Source organism: Periophthalmus magnuspinnatus, chromosome 10, assembly GCF_009829125.3.
Source record: "Periophthalmus magnuspinnatus isolate fPerMag1 chromosome 10, fPerMag1.2.pri, whole genome shotgun sequence".
NCBI lineage: Eukaryota > Metazoa > Chordata > Actinopteri > Gobiiformes > Gobiidae > Periophthalmus > Periophthalmus magnuspinnatus.
The window spans coordinates 32,516,600-32,536,779 of NC_047135.1; the positions used below are offsets into that span (position 1 = coordinate 32,516,600).

Here is a 20,180-nt window from a genome sequence, read left to right on the forward strand (position 1 = left end):
CTATGAATGTTAAAGAAATAGTGCCCAAACCTGCATTCAAACTTGGAGTATTTTAGTTAATAATCCACAAAAAAATCTCTCAAAATTTGGAATATTTTAGTTAATAATCTACAAAAAATCTCACAAAATTTGGAATATTTTAGTTAATAATCCACAAATAAAATCTCACCAAACTTGGAATATTTTAGTTAATAATCCACAAAAAAATCTCACAAAATTTAAAATAATTTAGTTAATAATCTACAAAAAATCTCACAAAATTTGGAATATTTTAGTTAATAATCCACAAATAAAATCTCACCAAACTTGGAATATTTTAGTTAATAATCCACAAAAAAATCTCACAAAATTTAAAATAATTTAGTTAATAATCCACAAAAAAATCTCACAAAATTTTGAATATTTTAGTTAATAATCCACAAAGAAAAATCTCACCAAACTTGGAATATTTTAGTTAATAATCTACAATAATCTCACCAATGATTTATTAAAAAGCAAACTACTTTCTGAAACTTTTATCCTTGCAAACTTATTTCTAGATTGCCTGAAATCAGCTGCCCGCTCTTTAAATCATCCCATTATGTGCAGTGTCTCGTTTTCTACCGCGTTATTTGAGTTACTTGAAAGAATCACGCCAAAATTTCTTCAAACATTATCCCTCACTGCAGCTTTACAATCCCACATTCAAAAACATCCAAATATTGTTCTGAAGAAAATGTGCTGCTCCTAAAGACACATCCAGCTCATCGTCAATTCCAGCCGTCTTTTTCCTGAGCTGGAGGAGGAGTGCGCTCCCGGAGGAGAGAGAGGAACCATGTGCTGACACACTGCTCACTCTCCGCTGTTTGATCACATCTCTGGCACAGATACAGTATGATGCAAACAAGAGGAAGAGGAAACCAGGTCACACTCACACAAACCTGCACACGTTTTACTTTGCACATTGTTCTCTCAAATAATTGTATTATTTCAGATCTGCTGCAGTTTCGCTGTTTTCCGGAGTCGCATTTGTGGTTGGAGGCTGTTCTCGGGCTCGGCCTCGCTACCCCGCTGTTTCTTTCTGCTAACGCTTTTGAACAAAACATTTATTCTGTTAGATTTTTACATTCATGTTGGTCTTCAGTATAGTCATTTCAGTACGGTATGTTCTCAGTGGTTAAGTTTAGCTCATGCACATCACACGCTGCCACGATCAGATTCCACGACATAAATATAAAATGGAAGAATAGCATAACCAACAATTAACTGATAATTTAGGCATGGGACGATACTGAAATTTGATTTAAAGTTGCTGACAGCTTAAAATATTATGCTTATGAATAGTTATAACTTAATATTGTGAACAGGTTCCATAATTAAACCATTGTTACAGAACTGTACTTTGTTATAAGTGAAAAAAAACAACGATAATTTGCTTTTTTTGTACATTCTGGTGAGAGCATGGTGATTATCTTTGTTGCCGATTGTCACGATTTCATAAAATATCCCACGAGCGATAACCGTCGACCCTTTTTATCACGATAAAACTATGGCCCGAGGTCCAAATGCGGTCCTCAGACTAATTTTTAGTGGCCCTCAGACCTTCAGTTGAACCAATTAATCACAGTCAGTACTTTTTACGGCAAATTTGAGTAATCCTACCAATATAACTTGAATAACATCACACTGCGTTGTCATACAGACCTAATATTATTTTTCAAGCTTTATTGTATTGACTATTTTTCAAGATATGGCCCTCGATGAAAAGAGTTTGTACCCCTAATGTACAAAATTAATAAATAACAGAACTTGTCTCGCTGGAAAGCACGCGAGACAAAGCCATCACAACAAAAACACATTGAGCTCTGTATTGGCAAGAACTGATGTCGTTATAACAATTTTTTTCATTTTGGCAGATCATTTCAAAAGAGATGGGGGCAGATACGATTTTAACCACCATCTTGGCACATTTGCTACGCCTGAATGCCTCCTCAACCGGCTTCTCCATCTAATCATGAGCCACAAAGAGCCCACCGGATTATGAACATCAAATTACGACCCTCTCTGACTCGATTTTTACAATTGATATACACGGTGATATAACGTTACAAATATCGTCTGGAAATTGCGGTTGCATCTCATAAATTAGCATGGCCCCAACGGGAGGTTTGTCTCCGTGCCATCAGTCCTCATTTCTTTTTGATGAATAAATGATAAGTTGCTGTTGCCGCAGACGCGCTGAGACAATGAGGGTTGTTTTTTGTTTTTTTTTCGGGTTTACTGATGAATGCGTCGTCTATTGTTAATAAATCACGCGGCGATCATTTCATTTTGATTAGGCCAAATTGTTGTTCATGGACCTGCGGAGCGTTTGGTGGAAAATGCAGCTGGCACCGTCTAATAAGAACTGAACTGTGCGCGGGGCATTGGCGGCACCAGCATGCATTTATTCCGGGGCAACCATTACTGTCAAATTGCACTGAGAAATAATGGCGGACATTAAGAGGGCAGAGTTTTAGAAGTACGTGTTCATGTTAGCGACGCCGCAGTAAGCATTAGCACCGTCTAGCCTCCTCGCGCTGCCTTTTTTTTTTCCATTAAAGCACAGAATTGGCTCAAAACGAACAGGTCAACAGTGACAAGATTGGCGGAGGGTGTAATTTTCCGCAGACCGGTACGGGACACAAGAAACACACCACTCAATGAATAAATCAACCTGAGAGTGCGGGGCAGAGCTGGTCTTTGAAACGTCAACGACACCGTCTCCTTGTAAAGTACGTAGGCCTACTAGTTGTCTGATTATTTCTATCCGCTCGTGTCTCGTACGAGCGGCTTAAAGATTAAGTTCGGCACGAGTAAAAGTGCCAAGAGAGCAATGAAATCTGTCAAGGAATGGCCCACGCGATAAAAGATGCTGTGGTCCAACTGGAATGAAAAGCTCTGTATCTATCACACTTATTAGTTACTTTGGGCACTACTTTTACCGTTTTTAGTGGTGTCCGAATGTCCAGTTGGTGAAAAAGTAGTGCACTCAGAACTTCCCACAATGCATCTTTAAAAGTAGTGGATATTGGTGGTCACTAAACTGGTCATTATATGTCAAAATGGACACAACATGACTGAACGAAAGCAGATACAAGTGTTGGTTTAGCGCTCTTTTGATCGTTGATTATGAATAAAACTGTCTTAAATAAACCGTTGCTGTGTAAAAATGCTAGCGTTAGCCGTTTACCTTAGCTTGAGCTGTTAAAAGAGCGATAATTTCTGACAGGAGACCTCAAAAGGACAAATATGACAAGGGAGAAATGTTATATTCTGCTCAGAAAACCAGAATTCGTCTGATCCTGTGACTGTAACTGTACATACACTTTTTGTTTTTTGTTTGTTTGAATGTTGTTGCGTTTTTTTATGTTTCTAAAGTAAAACTCTTGAAAAAAATAAAATAAAATAAAATAAATGAATAAATAAAAGAGCGACAGTTTCCAAATCTCAGACAAAAATCTAAAATCTTGCCTGTTTATGTGAGATCCAGCTTGACAAAACCTTGTATTGTCATTATTAGCCCATTAATACTTGTGTGCCAGTCCAGTCTGATCATTATTTATGACAGAAATCAAGTTTTAGCGGAGTTTCGCTGACTTTTTTCATCAGGATGTCAGAGTGATGTGACCTGAAAGTCCTGTGCTGTCTCTAAAGTGTCCTCTAAAGAGTGTGGGACTATGTAGTGAATGAGAGGTTAGGGGTTGACATTCGAACGCAGTTTCCTCCTTAGAGTCTTGTATGGATGCCATTTTGAGCACTTTTCACCTTTCAAAAGAAACTGTAGTTACCATGGCAACGTTTTTTCATCATTCTGAAACCTATAGATACAGAAAAATGAACAATTCAGGTTTGTAGCTGGTCTAAGATGTGGCCAGATTACCCAAATCACCTGTGACTTTGTATGTTTCAGCCTTAAAAATAAATCTATTTGGTTATTTTTGTCTAAATTACATAACGCTGAGCTACACAGTCTGACACTGGTGACTGCCGAGGGCCCTTCAATGTCCCTCTTTGTTCTGACTCAGTGTCTGGAGAGTTCAGCGCTCAAAAGTACAAGAGGTTACTCAGAACATAATACATGTCTTGTGCTCTGATTTGTTATTCTCACCACACGTCTATGGCTCCGTTTAATAAGAAACACACAAAATGTCATTTAAAACACACTGCCACTGCGCACAGCTGCGTGGAAACAAGTGGTGCTTACCTCCACCTGTTGACAGATCTGGATGAGTTTGGCCATTTGGTTCTCCAGCTCACTGTTCCTCTTCACCAGATTGGTCAGGTTGTTTTCCAAGGTTTGCTGTTGACAAGAGGAACATATTACAGATGCTAATGGGTATCTCGATTACAGAACATATGTTTGTACTTAGAAATATGTAAATGACAAGCGTATTAAATGAACATAATATCTATAACAGTGTAGTATTGTTCATATTAAAGCTCCTATATGACACAAAATGGACTCTTCTGAGCTTTAATCCATGTTTTAACGCTGTAACCTCCTCAAAAACAGACCTAGACTTGTGTTTTGTTTCATTTACACATGTTGCGTAACCCTTTATTATCAGCCAGTCTACATCTTCACAGCTCAAAATGCTCTGTTCCACTTTGTGATGTCATGAAACGGTATTTTTCAAGTTAACAGCTACCGTTTACCTTTAGTTCAGCAGAAATGAGCAACTCCAGGTCGGAAATCATCCAAATGATTCTAGAAATGAAGATGTGTGGAGTTTAAAAACACAGTGGAGCACTTCCTGTATTACCACATGATGACATCACAAGGTGGAACAGAGTGTTTTCAGTTTGAGAGAAAACAAATTCTAGCTTAAATATGTGGGATTGTTGTGTTAAACGTGTGAATGAAACAAAACACAACTCCATGTCTGTTTGTGACGAGGAAACAACATTATAACAAATCAGAAAATTAAGCTAGTCGAGCAGGTTTGAAATATTTTGTTGGCTTCTTTACTGATGTCAAGCAGTTTTGAACGAGACAGCTTGTGAAGTACAGTAATGTGCGTTTATAAGTGAGGGTTTCTGCAATGTTGTGTAGCGAAAACTGTTGATAACAAAGAATAAACGTTTTACATTGTTAAAATATGACTGCGACTTATTACAAAATTTGATCTGCACATCGCTCACAAAAGTGCAACAAAAACAATTTATTTGAATGTCGTTTTATTGCAAACATTGAATCAGTGTCAAACTTTAAAGCGGCGCCTTCGGGCTTGACGTTACATCGTTGCACCGCTTTACATTACACATAGTGACACGGCGGAGTTTTGATTACTAGTCCGAGCTCAACGTGCCGCTAAACTGTGTCCTGTGATTAAAACTAAAGACTGATTGAGTCCATTCTTCCATTCTGGCCTCGGGGTCAGTGTTTAACAATACGAAATCCCAGCCAAATGATCGTACAGCTGCGAATTAGAACTGACATCTTTTAATAATGCAGTGAAGCGTGACGGCTGGTTTCGGTTGGGGACCGGGTTCTGAAGGCTGAAAACGGACTTGGCAATACTTCTACGCGACTGTCATCATACACATCAGGGTTTATAAAAGGACAAGACAAACAGTGTTCTTCTATATACAAATTCTGATATGTTTTGGCAGTCAATAAGCACATTTCTATGCTAAATCTAAAGTTACTCATTTACATAACACACCTGGACACATTCAAACCATTAATACAATTACATCAAAACCCGACCCGCTTCACCCACTTGGACAAAGTACTGATCAAACAGTCCATTATTGTCTTAACAGTGAAATGTAAAACCATATACAAAAACATAAAAAGCACACGCGGGCACATCACAAAAAGATAAAAGCTAGGCGCAGGCACACAAAGTCAGGAATAGCACTGGCGTTTATGTGAAGCAAATCAACAATGGCTGTAACGACGGGCATCAAAACAGCGGCAACAAAAACACAGCTGTGCAGAAGAGAGGGACAGAGAGGCAGAGGAGTGCGAGGCGCGTGTTTGAAGTGGGTCTACTCATGCAACTGAATGAGACGGGGCACCTGGAGAGGAATGGGGAGAGAAGGCGAAAGCTACGGTGTGGAGGGTTTGAAACGGCGATCTCTCCGGTGGTATATTCACGTCGGTTTAGTATAGAAACAAACAATGCTTCTTCTTCTTTTGGACTAATGCAACAACCCCTCCAAGTTGCAGCTTATTTTATACATTTGGTGTCTTTGCGTTTCTGTTCTATTTAGGGTTAGACCGTAGTATATCGCTGCAGATATCTTGTGATTGCCCATGCACTGCAGCTGAATCTGGTTTTGAAGGGAGGCAGGCAGACACTGTGGCTAATTGCTACTGCTAAAGCCTAAAGTGACTTAAACACTGACTGTGGAGGTTCTGCCCATGCACTAACGCTGAGTTTGGTTGTGAGGGAAGGCAGGCAGGCAGACACTGTGGCTAATTGCTAACGCTAAAGTGACTTGTGGACACTTTGCAGAGGCTAAAAACTCTAATAATGAAAGCGACAGGATGCGAGGAGTAGAAACTATAGCTTAAATATCCAGAAAACAAGTACAAATAACATAAAAGCCATTGTTTAGTGGCCTTGTCGTCACAAATCTTATCTTTTATATCATGTTGAATGTTTTAGGCCCGGATATAATTCTATTGCATTCAGAGGAAGTTCATTCTTTGTTAAATTAACCTTAAAAGTCTAATATACAAATACTACATTTTCTTTCCATTTGGATGAACACACAATAAAAATAGATCTTTATTAACACAGGTTGGATCCATAAAGCCCAGATTTGGGACAGCTGCTTGTTATTCCATGTGTTTGGATTATTAAACAGGAAAAAAAAAAAAACTACTTTAGCGTATTTCTGAGATGGTATGGCTTAACGATGTAATCCTACAGTAGTTAATTTTCGTTTCTCATGCAGTGATTTTATATAATTTGCTTGATTTCACTCCTAATCACAAACAAATGGGAATATTTTCGGAGCTGCCTAACGCTGTATGCCTCACTAATTTATAATGCTCATTACTTCCTGTCAAGGCCATGGTGAGGGGGGGGAGAGAGGGGGTGGGGGAGGGGGGTAGAAGGCGACCAGGGAACTCACCGCAGCGCTTGTCTTTGAAGCCTCCAATACTGCCTCTGACACTCTGCCCGGGCTCTGATAGGCCTACGGATACACAATCAACACCCAACGTTAAAAAAACACACTCATACACAGGTTTGGTACCAGCAATACTGACTGCAGCCACAAGGGGCAGTGTGCTGACAAATGAAGGTCCCCTGATTGACGCTGCTAATCAGACTTACAGCGTCCGGCTTAAAACATGTTAGCATTACTTTAGCCTCTGTTGATGTAGTACTTGTAGGGCAGCACAGTTTTGGAGAGGAATCCTTTTCTTTTTTTGCAATTATGATTAGATTTACAATGCATGTTTAAAAACTAGGATTCAATTGACCATTCAGACTCCAAGAACATTACAATTTCAGAAAAGACAGAAATATGAGCTGATAAATTAATATAAGGACTGAAATTTAAGGATCTCATGAAGTTCAGAACATGTTTGTAGAGGTCTAAACTACAAGTAAAACGAGACAAAAAGACAGGATTTTTGTTCTGTGTAAAGGGAATTCTATTATCTAAATGTAACCCCTGACTCAAGTATAGTATCCGCCACTATAATCTAGAGGTTTGGACCAAGCACTAGGTTCTGAAGGGCTACAAAAGGAATAATAGTAGTGTAAATGAAATGGCAGAAGACAGAAATGAGCAATGACGGTCTAGTGTCAAGTAGAAAAATTAAATAAAATGAAAATATGTTTATAATTTAGCAGCTGGCAATCTGTTACATTGAAATTGTGAACAATAAATCACAAAGCTCACGTCCTACTGAGCCCAGAGATATTTCAGTCAGAGTCAGCTGTTCAAAAAGGTTCCTCGTTGTGGCAGTTTGAGGCGTTACCACGTGATGGGATCGACAACAAGAGCAGAGTAAGTTGCCGTTCTCATTTCACAGTTCAGGGTTCTGGGACCGGCTCTCCATCTCCTTCGAGAGTCTTCTGAATCAACACCAACCAAAAAAACCTGACCTCCATAACAATAACAGCATTATTGTGCACAGCTGGTTAAAGTCCAGTTTCATTCTCTTGGTAGCAGTGGTAGCTATAGATTTGTTTTTATCTCAAGATCAAGATGTCTCCCCACTGTAAATTTTACAATATCAGTCATATACATGCATGTTTTTAACTCAAAATAGCATTTTTGCACATGAAATAGTTTTTAACCCATGAAATAATAACAAAATGAACTGCTCCTTTAATCAATTTACTCATTAACCATGTGATTTGTGATTAATGTCTTTATCCAGTTGAATTGATTTTTAATCCTTTCATAAACTTTTTTAAATCATGAAATTAAAAACAAATATTGACACGACCAAACAGGTAATAATAATAATATCACCTTTAAACTGATCCACTGAAACAGTAAACCCCAGCTGCTTTAGCGTTACATGATTGTTTTTGCATAAAGCATCTAAATGTGCATTTAGAGAAAACTGTTCAAAATTAAATAAAAGTGCAGTGACATTTGCAGTCAACTTCATTCTTGCATTAAAATACTGTAAAAAAGTGCAAAAAAAACAAAAGTGTCACATTGATCTTAAGTAGTAGTTTACCACTGGTGTTAGCATGATGTTAGCGTGTTTTTCCACCATGTTACTTTACAGTGCGCACATATTTAGCATGAACGAGTTTTACAACCCACTGTCACGCCCGCTCTGTTTCACTCATGGAATCAACTTATAACAGCAAAGACAATTTTCCCAATTACAGTTTGTATTTTGTAGCATATTTACATCAACAGCCCTCACCCACAAACTTAACACAAAATAAAATGAGAGCATGAGAGAAATAAGGCACCTTTTCTCTACGGGGTTACATAAACAATTGGAGACTTTTTGATTTGAAAATTGCTCCATTTCTATCTATTTCCATTTGATTGTTAGGCCTGTTGCTATAACACGTTTTAAAGTATGATATATTGCTCAAGAAAATACAGATGATAAACAATAACGACACAATATCCGTAAAGCAGCACTTTACGACTCTATATTTACATTTATTGATAATGAAAATGAGCTGCAACAAACAAATTAAACACGTAATGAATCATAGAAGTTATTTATTCCAACTTCTACAGCTAAAATTTTATCATAGCATTGAAAAATTACAAAAAGTTCTCCACTATAGTGCAAAGAAAACGTGCTCATGATAAATATTGACCCCAAAAATGATTGTTCCATGTCTCACGTATTGAAAGATAAGTCGATATAGTAATTATCATGACGGGGATATTGATCGTGACATATTCTTGAGCCCTAAATGTAGTACTGCGGTCCTTTTGTGTGAGTCTGAAGAGTAACACCAGTGCAAAGGGACAGATGGGTGATTAATTAGCAAGCTGGAGATGAGTCTGATTAATATATCCCGACACAGCTGGCTCCTGGGAGACCAAAGTGCAGCGTGTGCGTCCTCTTCATAACGCACATCTATTTCATGTTGTCTGTTCAATATTTATGATAGAGTTAGTCGGCCGTAGACGCCAAATAGAGCTGGTCACTTGAATTAGTTCTTCTACGGCGGGAAGACGAGTGACGCGGGGAGTAACTAGGCGCAGACAGCGTCAACAATTCATTATAAAACATACTTCAAAGTAGGAAGCGCAAGTAAACAAGAGGAGGGGAGCCTCGCGTGTGACGGCCAGCGCATGCAGATTGATCATAGAGAAGAAATCCTCTGGCTCCTGGAGTACTTTTATTTCGTTGAATAATCAGTGCTGAAAGTAACTAAATACATGTACCTAAATACTGTATTCCTGTATAGTTACTTTTTTTAATTGGGTGATATTCAGAATTCAGTGATTTTACTAAAATCAAAGGAACAGATGGCAGCACTTCTGGCTTTGAACTACATGGTATTAGAAAGAGAAAAAGAAAACAGCTATCACAATGTGTCTGTGTGCATTTTTTCCTTCCTTTTTCCTCCATTTAGACATATATGAATGCATAACAAACAGTACAACAAATATAAAGCAGTTTGCAAATATATGTCATGTTCTTACACTATAATATAATGTAACTTAATGCAAAAAGTATTGTGGTTATTCAGGATACAGTACTCTGATTGGCCCATGTAACGCAATAGATATGTTTAATGCAAGTATTCTGGTACTACATTTAGTATTCTTCCCAAAACTGTGAATAATACAACTTGGAGAAGAGGTGAACTAGAATGATAAAATAACAGAACTGACAGGCTGAGATATAAAGATGACTTAAATCAGATGGCACAGTGCTATACTATCACTTCTTCGTCACATCTCAACTTTTGCATCATGTAGCTTCCCGTCTGGACCATAGACTGTATATAAATGGACGTAGCTAACCTGCTAGCTGCCGCGCTCCCGACAGGAAGTGAGCATCGAAGAGCTTCCGGTTACATCACTTTACATTAAGAAATTGTTCCAGCTCCGTAACTACTGTTGTCAGACTAAATCATTTTGATCTTAAAATGTTCGTATTAACCCTCTCTCTACATGATCTTGGTGTTTACGTCGCTATTGTGTCCACTGCTGAGACGATCTCTGCTAAACCAGTCGTGCAGGTGGGAAGGAGCGTTACCTTTAACAGCCTCGCTCCGGATTGGCTCTTTCATTGCTATGACACTCGCGTTTGAAATTCCCAATACGTAACTCAGCTCCTATAACTTCTAGCCTCGATGAGCTTCATTTGACTGGAGTCGAACGCTGTGGGTGACGTCAAACTCACTTATTCCACTTTTTTTCTGGACTCAATTGTCAATTTTTCTGACCAATCATCCTAGTTTCTCATCTATTCCATAATTAAAGAAAGATGGGAAAGAAAGATGCGAATACTTGACCGAATAAAATCATTTCGCTGCTTATTTATCTCTTTATTCTTTTCTTTTTGCCAGATGTCCTTCCTGTTGCAACCAGCCACCGTACTGCGACTGGAGCGGGCAATGTGGAATAGCAATCTTACCCCAAAAACAAGAACAATTTTGTCATCGAAGCTAAAGTTGAGCATTTACAGACAGAGCCTCATGTCTTTCGGTTTATACTGTGGTCTGTTCAAAAGAGACTAGGGCTTTCCGGGATATAAAAGATTGTCTGTGAGAATAATTACTTTCGCAGACACAACAACAGATTGCCTCCATCACAAAGTGGAACCCTCAGGCTAACTATTTAAATTTAAATTAATTAGGTATATATGATTATGCATGAGTCCCAAACACCGAGGAAAAAAAAAAAGTGAAGGGGATTAAACTTGAGAAAGGTCCATAGAACAGAACAAGCTCAATTTACAGCTGTTGTTAACAAGAATCTTTTGAGAGTGTCGGTAACTGGAGCCTTCTGGGAAACCCTTTTGTGTATATGCGTGTGTGTGTCTGTGTGCGGATGATATTCCATTGGGCAGAAGTTTGGAGAGCAAGTGCAAAAAACAAACAGAGAACCATGCTAGTCTGCTGGACGCGGCCCAATTAATGAGACCAATAGGGAAGCTTACTACTACTACCACATCCTTTCATCCGGCTGCCAAAAACGTACTGCAACAATTATACTTTTTCTGCTTTTTTAGTGAATTAGACCAGTCATAGCTTAAGAGGGTTCAAATCCACACAGTTCCTATAATACTTCTTAAAAACATTAGTCGATTTTCGTCTTTGAAAACCAAACGATGTAGACATAAAGCGTGAATAAACTTGAGTGCCCTTCAAGCTACCACCAAAACACAGTACTTTCAAGGAAACTCAAAACAATGGGGATACTGAATATGAAATAGACTTTTACCTTGGTCGACCATGGCCTCCAGTCATACTTGTTGAATTATAAGTAGAAGGAAAGGAGAAAATGCCACTCGTATTTGGATTATTAATTGGGTAAATCTCACAATAAACCTTCGAAATTACATTAACTGATACTCGTGGTACTGACCGATATCATTTTTTTTCCATTTTTGCCATTGCCGAACTCACCTTCACCGCTAAAGTTTTGTATTTTGCACTTTTAAAAGTTTTGTAATGAAAACAACATCAATCTTATCCTAGTGGTGAACGCAATAAAGCCAACGCAGTATAGAAAACAATCCCTCCGTCTGACTCGTTATTAAACCATCTCGTATCAGTTTGCATGGCGAAGTGTGATGTAATGCTCTGGATTAGCTGGGAACCACAGCACGATGAAGAGGGTTTGCGAAAGAGCCTGTGATATGGATGAAAAGGTTTAAGGGATCACTCTGTTTTATCAACTTACAACTCCAGCCTCGGCACAAAGCTCCAGTTTAGACTCACCAGTAAGAAAACAACACAGTGAGGGCTCAGATGGACTTCGGTCTGATCGATAGTTCTGCTGTCCGGGGAATGTTTTAGCCGATTCTGAACTCAAGGATGACTAATTGCTTCCATTAGTTGTGTTGGCCTTAGCAATTAGTCATATTTTGTGCAGGATCCGGATTCAGTCGCTTTATTTCAATCATTTCGTTGGGTTTTAACTGAAAAGGTCCACAGCCAATCCTCAGACTATTGTTTGAAACGGCAAGGATTAAAAGTCTGTCTTGATCAAATTCAAAGTAGTGAGTGATCAATCTGAGAAAACATGTTTTTTTTAGTAATATTGTTGAGCACTAAATATAAAATAAATGCTAAATTAAAAACAACAAAACAACTGAACATAGAAAGTACTTACTGTAGAATAAATATTTAAGTAGAAGGACCAAATGTGTAAACGCTCAAGATGCACCAACCCGGCTTTTTCTGTTCCGATACCGATGTCAATACTTTGGCTCTAAGTATCTGCCACTCCTTGATATCAACTGATACTAGGCAAGAGACCTTTAAACACGACAAAATGAGTTTTGTTTGTCATTTAAAGTAACGATAGAGCAACTTTCAAAAGTATTACAAGGTGTTTTGGGCCAACACTCGCCAGTAAATCATCTTATCAAACCAGTTTATTGACCAAAATGGGGTATCGACTGAACCAATATCTTGAAACCGATATCCAATCCATCAGAATTTTCAATATCGGCACAGATATTGAAAATGATCCTGGTAGATATATCCCTGGTAAAAGCATTTCTTAGGGTCAAAATGAGACCGATGACGCCCAAATCCTGTGAATGTGGTGGATAATTATTGTGCTAGGAATGCATTCAGAAAAAAACAGAAATGATTTTGGAACGTTGCAAACAGTCTGAAACGAACTACCTCTGATTTTCTCATTTTTACAACGATAAAAATCATCCCAGTGCCTTTAACGCAACTCAATCAGCTCCAAGATATAGACAAGACACCGACACCGGCACAGAGTCTCTTTAAATCTGAAGAGAACTCTGACTCACACATTATCTTGCGTTACTGTTTTTCTGTCTTTTCCATTTCCTTTATCGCCTGCAAACTGTTTCTACTTATTTGTATTTCAAGCCGAGTACATCTTCCGCATTCCACTGATTTGTGAAGCGTCTTCCCAACGACACCGAGGCCCATATAACACATTACCATTATATGTGCTCAATCTTAAAATAGTCTTACATAGTTATGCTGCGTGGCTTATGGCAAATGCTTGTTATCCAGTGGATCGTTAGGCTGGTGTGTGTAGCTGCAGGCAGGAGGGAGAAATTACCACTGAGACCGAGGCCAGAACCAAGCATGGCTCAACATATTAACATCATATCTGTTGTTTTCCTGTGCGGCTTTGAGGGGCAGTTAAATCCAGACCATTAAAACAGTAAAATATATAACGATCGTATATACGCCATCAAGAATAGCCCACACAAATGTACAAATGTTGACCCTTATGAGTATGGCATGTGATTGGGTCCACAAACTTGTCATATTAAACTAATGGCCAATCTCGTGTGACCTCGGGAGCTGAGTCTAGGAATACGAGCCGCAGTGGAGCAGCAGTGGGCCTGTCTTAACAATTACTATATCAACTTATCCTTCAGTGTATCAACCTGGAATGATATATTTTGGGGCGTAATTTCTGTGCATTCTGTCCATTTTTATGTAACAAACGCAAGATTTGAACTGTAGAGGGTTGAATAAATAACTTCCGTGGTTCATTTTGCTCTTCATTTGTTGCAGATCGGGCCTTTTAATGATACAATATGTTTAAAAATGGGTTTACCGCGATTATTCTGCTTTGCGACAGTGGCATAAAGTAGTTTCAATCACTATCATCTATCAGGCATGGGGCGATATTGAAGATTTGCGATTATCATGGCCAAAATAATTGCGATTAACGATTATATCACGATAATGAATAAAGTTGCGGACAGTTTAAAAATGTTAATATGAATACATTTCTTGTTTAAATTACTTTTGTATAATTGTACTTCCCATTATCAGTGAAAACAGGTACGATCTAGCAGAGAACATTGTGAGGAAACAGGGCTCTCAACAAAAATTTGGGGGCCCGGGACAAGAAGCCTCACAATTCTGGGCCCTTAAAACCCTGGGGCCTGGGACAACAAACCCCCTGTTGACTCTGGTGATACCATGGCTTTGTTTATCTTTGTTGGCGATAATCATGATTGTATAAAATGTCCCACGAACGATTATTGTGTCCCCTTTTATCACGATATTATTATTTATCGTCTTATCGCTAGTGGCAATATATCATGTGTTATCGTGACAGGTGATTTTTATGATATTTTATTCTTGTATGTATTGTGAAGCGGCTTTGAGTGTCTTGAAAAGCGCTATATAAATAAAATGTATTATTATTTGCCCACGTCGCCTATGGAAGAAATCTGAGTAAAAGAAACCTGTATTTTCAGAGTTAAAAGGTAAAAACGTGCTTTAGAATTCCTCCGTTTTAAAGTAAAGGCAGTTTACCTTGTTGTAATGCCATATATCAGTGACGGGTACAAAGTATTAGCATTGACAACTGAGCAGTGCTGATGATACTCCTATGTACTGTATTCACAAGCAGCATGAAAATAGTTCACTGTGTACCCGCTGAAAAAGTGTGCATAAGGACAAATGAAAAGCAGGTAACACGCTAACGGCAATCTACACTAGCGGAATAGAATTTGGTTAATGTTTAATTCATTCTTAAAATAAATAAATGAACGTGGCACGCAGCGGTTACACTCTCGGAAGAGGCGGGTGCTCATTAGGAGGTATTTTTATGCTGCGTCCCCAAACCTGTTCCTGCATTTGCTCCAAGTGTAGCCTGCAGCAAAGTCCCATCTCCTCCTGATTAGCTTCTGTTGCCAAAATGGATTCTATATTCGCGGATTAAATTGGGCCAAAATGGTGACGACAATGTGGTTTAATATGAGACAATAGGAAGAAATGGAGGTGTTGGAGAGACTCACGCTCAAAGAAAAAAACTCCCCCCCCCCCGCTGTGACAGGAGGCATAAATATTGTGGATTTCAAAAGTGAATGTTGCATCAATCGGGTAAAAAAAACTGCAAATAAATAAATAAATATCTCGAAAGTTATGGGAATGTTTCACTCTTAAAATTGGATCATTTCAGTTTCAATCACTTACTGCAGTGTAAAACTACATAGACACATTACTCACCATCAAACTTAGCCCGTGTTACTACAGACGCAGTACTATAAAAGTAATTAATCCTGCAACTTACACAATGATCCAGATATACTCTACACGCTACATAACTACACTTTGATTGTTTCACCTAGGCTTATAACAATAAAAAAACTTTAAAAAAGTAAGTAAACATAGACGATGATATTGAAACCAAACTATAAAGCAGAATTATCCCCTAAAAAGTATCTAAATGTACAATATTGTTAACAAATATGACAGAACGCAACAGTTAAGTACTTCGTTTGTATCGATAATGAGTCATAGAGGTTTATAATCCAACTTTCTACAGCAAAAAATCTCATTATAATGCAGAAAATGAACTAAAAGTGTCCAATTAGCAGCGGTGGATGAAGTACTCAATTCAAATAAAAAGTATCACATTAAAAAATCTACTTAAGTAAAAATATTTAAATAGCTGTCTAAGAATTTCAAAAAGTAAAAGTAGTAAGGTTTGTTCATTTATAAAGTGTTAAATGTAGTGATACTGTTTCAAAAAATGTTACATATTTTGACCAAAAGCAGCAATACAAATCCATTTCTTAATTTTTCTCATGAATTTTGTGTGTTTGTTTTTGTTTTGCTCGACGCCGAAGCTTGAAATTGAAAACTTTAGTCAGAATATTAGCACAAACATGGTCAAAATAATCAATCAAATCAGATGAAAAGCACTTTTTACCTGTTCAAAAATGTCGAAAAGTAGAACGTACAGACGCCTGCTCTTAAATGTAGTGAAGTAAAAGTAAAATGTTGCTTTTTCCAAAAATTATACTCTAATACTTTGCTGCTTTTACTTTGTTACCTTCATCCACTGCCAATTAGTGCAAAAAAGAAGTCCCCATGATAAAAACTGACTCCAAAAAATGGCAAATGTTCCATCTGTCATGTTTTATATATAGCATTAATGATGACAGGCCTAGATTCAGCAAAAACACACACATACTGCCCTGATGATGATAATCCTTCTTAATCCTACACATTCAGACTGTGCCATCTGAGTCACCTTGAACAAGCTTAGACTTTATCTACATCCAAAATCTGATTTGTCTGGTAGATTCTTATCCTGAAGAGAAAATATCAGGTTATAGGAAGCAAACAGGAACCAAAGGCTTGGCTTTTTGTTCCTCGGGGGGATAAGGCTCGGAAAAAGGTGTGGATCCTGAGCCAAAACATGATGAAGAATTGAGGTGGCAGTTAAAGTTTAAGCCTTACAGCTCGGAGTCTTTTCTGCCGTTTTAGCCGATCGCTCTCAGCGCAGTAACACAGTGGATAATCTGTCTGCAAACTCCAACCTCGGCACATTTTGTTGGTGCAAAATTCATGCGCACTTTACAGATTTGAGGTTTTCCGGATGACTTAACTTACAAGTCTCCATTTTTAAGAAAGAGCTCTGTTACAGACGGCAGTGTTTTTCAAGAATTAGCGAAATTGCAACTTCTTACACGTGAATTAAAATCTGCAAATGGGGCGACAGTAGCTAAGTTGGTGGAGTTTTTGTCTATTTATCGGCACGTTGGCAGTTTGAATCCCGCTCTCGACATACGCAAAATCATTGGTTGAGCCTTGAAGGTGGAAAACGTACAGACCCAACAACAATTAACTGTCACATTCATTCATTTATTACATTTAAGTTACATTTTTTCAACATTTCAACTGCTAGAAATGCTTTTTTATTTTATTTTAACCCATTAAACCCATTCAAATCCAGTGTCTCTGTACGCTGTTTTTGTATTCCTGACAGTAGATATATTTGGCCCTCAGTGTACTGTTCTGTTGCCAGCTGAAGTCTTACCTCTGGCTCTCCCTCAGGCTGACTGAACAGAAGCAGTGCCTGTCATTGAGACATTCTGTGACAGTGAGATATCAACACTACGTAATCCCCATGTATTTCCATTTCTACCCTCACCTTTTACTACTGCTCCTCTCTCGCTCCATAGAAATGCCACGGAACATTCACAAACATTAATTAAACAACCACTTTCTGTCTGGAAGCTTCACTCCTTTATTGATCTTAGGTCATGAACAACAACAAGCGGCTCTGACCAACATGGTGGACCTCCTGAAAAGCATTGTGTTTAAAGTCACAGCAGGAGGCACACAGACATACATTAGCATTTATATTTATGTTATGTATAGTATGTTTTATAAGTTTACTGGAGATCAGCCTTTGAGAAGTATAGGATGCATTAACAACCTCATAAAGGAGAGACGTCTTATAGGAAACATCAGCCAGTTTCATGCTCTACAATACTGTAAAAATATATGTTTAAAAAAATGGTATGAGAACATCAACAAAAAGGAACAGGAGAAACCAGAGAAATACCAGCAGCTCAAAGACGAGCTGGAGAAGGCCTGGAAGTTGAAGGCGTCAGTGGTGCCCGTGGTCATCGGAGCACTCAGAGCAGCGACCCTCAAACTGGAGGAGCTACAGCAGATCCCAGGAAAAAAAACATCAGACATCTCAGTCCAGAAGAGTGCAGTACTAGGAACCGCAAAGGTACTGCACAGAACCCTCAAGCTCCCAGGACTCGAGCTTGGAAAAAGGATGAGACACGACTGTAAAGATGTTTGGATTATATAAACTAGTATATGTATTGATAAAAGGCAAAGTCTTTTATCATTGATACAAACTACAAGGCATTTACTTGTTCGATTATGAAAGTGACTCAGTTTCCACCCATAAGAAAGTCTAAATCAGTTGTTCCAAACTTTTTTTTATCTTGAGTCTCCCATGAGCGTGGCCTCACACTCTGAGTACCCCGTATTAATAGTACTGCTGTTTCTTTAGTACATCTGTTTTCTAATAAATTCCCAATGATTAACCATCGTATTTTCTTGTTTTATTAAAAATGTATGCTAACATTATACTGCAGAAATATTCTTAAGGGTGCGTCAAGAACATGTTACATTCAATTCTCTGTCTCTCTGAAATCATTCTAAGTACCCTCCTGGTAAATGCTCACGGGTACAGAGACCCCCTGGTTGGAAAACACAAACGTAAATGACCAATTATTAAGAACTAAATGTTTATGTCACAATGTAAAATTAAAATTAGCTTGAAGAACATACCAGACTTGTATATTATTATGTATATTACTTCATAGAGCTGCAGTTTCCTCCTCAGCGCGGGTGTGATTGCATTTTGATTTTTACGTACTGGTTTGTTTAGGTCTTCAGCATCAAAACAAGTCGGTGTCACTATATGAACGTTTGATATTTGTACATTTGTTGTTGATTGCTCTGACTCACTCTGGAATTCTTTGAAATGTCACGTCCAAATCAGTACAAAAGCGATCCGCCCCGGCTATGAATGCATTACACCCACACACACACACCCACACACACACACACACACACACACACATACAGCGGACAGTCCCACCAACCAGACACAGTGGTCAGCGACAAGACAAAGTGACTCTATTAGCATCAAAGTGGCTGTGTGGCCCTGACAGATGGCCCTCCTTCCTCTACGGCAGCGACATGATTCACTCTCACCTTACTATACTTTATATCTTATCTAATTGACGCAGAAAAGAGAAAGCAAATCATGTCACTATCGCTCCGTATTTATAGACGAGGTCGCCGAACAGTAGCACCGGTGTGTCCGCTACATAACATCCATAAACTTCACCTGTTACCAAGTTAGCGCCTGGCGGGGGGCCCAAATGAAATGAGACATGCCGCATAGCGAGAGGGGCGAACGGAGGGGGCGCTGACAGAATGAGAAAGTGGGTCCATCACTGTACACGAGTTTGGATATATCACTTTGAATATGAAGCTGACACGCTATGATATCACAGTCGGAGAATCCTGGCACGGAAAACGCGGAGAGGGCCAAAGTGTAACGCAACCCACGGTCTCAATCTACTCCGTAATGACGAAGAGGAAGTACATAAAAGATTACAGAAGATTATTTGGCATGGTAAATATAATTACGAGAGAAGTATTTCCTTCTAAATTAAAATGTCAAGTTTAAGTTACATCCGGGTAGTTTAATAGAAATGTGATGAAGGGTAGAGGCTTTGCAGTGTCCAAAGTTTGCGTTTATTCTTTTTCCCTTGGCTAAAAAGATCTGTTGGTCGTAGTATCGTCAACACGTGGGGACAGACTGAAATAATTCTATGCAAATATGGCAACCAGCGCGCAGTAATCTGGACAGGATCGCTGGAAAGAGGAAAGGCACGTTCCTGTCATTCCCACGATTGTGCAAGCTCAAGTTTCTGGTGTCGGAATCTAGAACACACATTCCTAATTGGAGCGTCTCCCTGGAGATATGAACTTCCGTCCTGTAACGGGAGATAAAGACGAGGGATGAGTTTGAGGATAAGATGTGTTTTGGATGATGTTCGGGGTCAATCAAAGGGAAGTAGTTCCTCATTTTTGGTTTTAATTTGAAGTTTTTGTCGCTCGAGTCTCAGTATTTTTACCCAAAACATCTGCCATCTATGACAAAATGCATTGGGTATTGTTTTTTTGAGCTGGATGCCCTTCCTGACTGCACAAATATGAATTCTATTACGGTTTTATTCATAT

General features: G+C 38.6%; 1 protein-coding gene across 4 annotated transcripts in view; it reads right to left on the minus strand.

Moving 5' to 3' along the window:
* mid2 (midline 2) overlaps positions 1–20,180 on the minus strand; it is a 138,203-nt gene that overhangs the window by 40,726 nt on the left and 77,297 nt on the right. For 2 of the 4 annotated variants that reach the window (XM_055224755.1, XM_033973962.2), the window contains exons 3-4: positions 7,111–7,173; positions 4,226–4,321 (exon numbers count right to left, since the gene is read on the minus strand). In XM_055224755.1, coding sequence (XP_055080730.1) covers positions 4,226–4,321; positions 7,111–7,173 — 159 coding nt within the window. The remainder of the gene's footprint in view (positions 1–4,225; positions 4,322–7,110; positions 7,174–20,180) is intronic. The other 2 variants (XM_055224757.1, XM_055224756.1) reach the window with 1 other exon arrangement.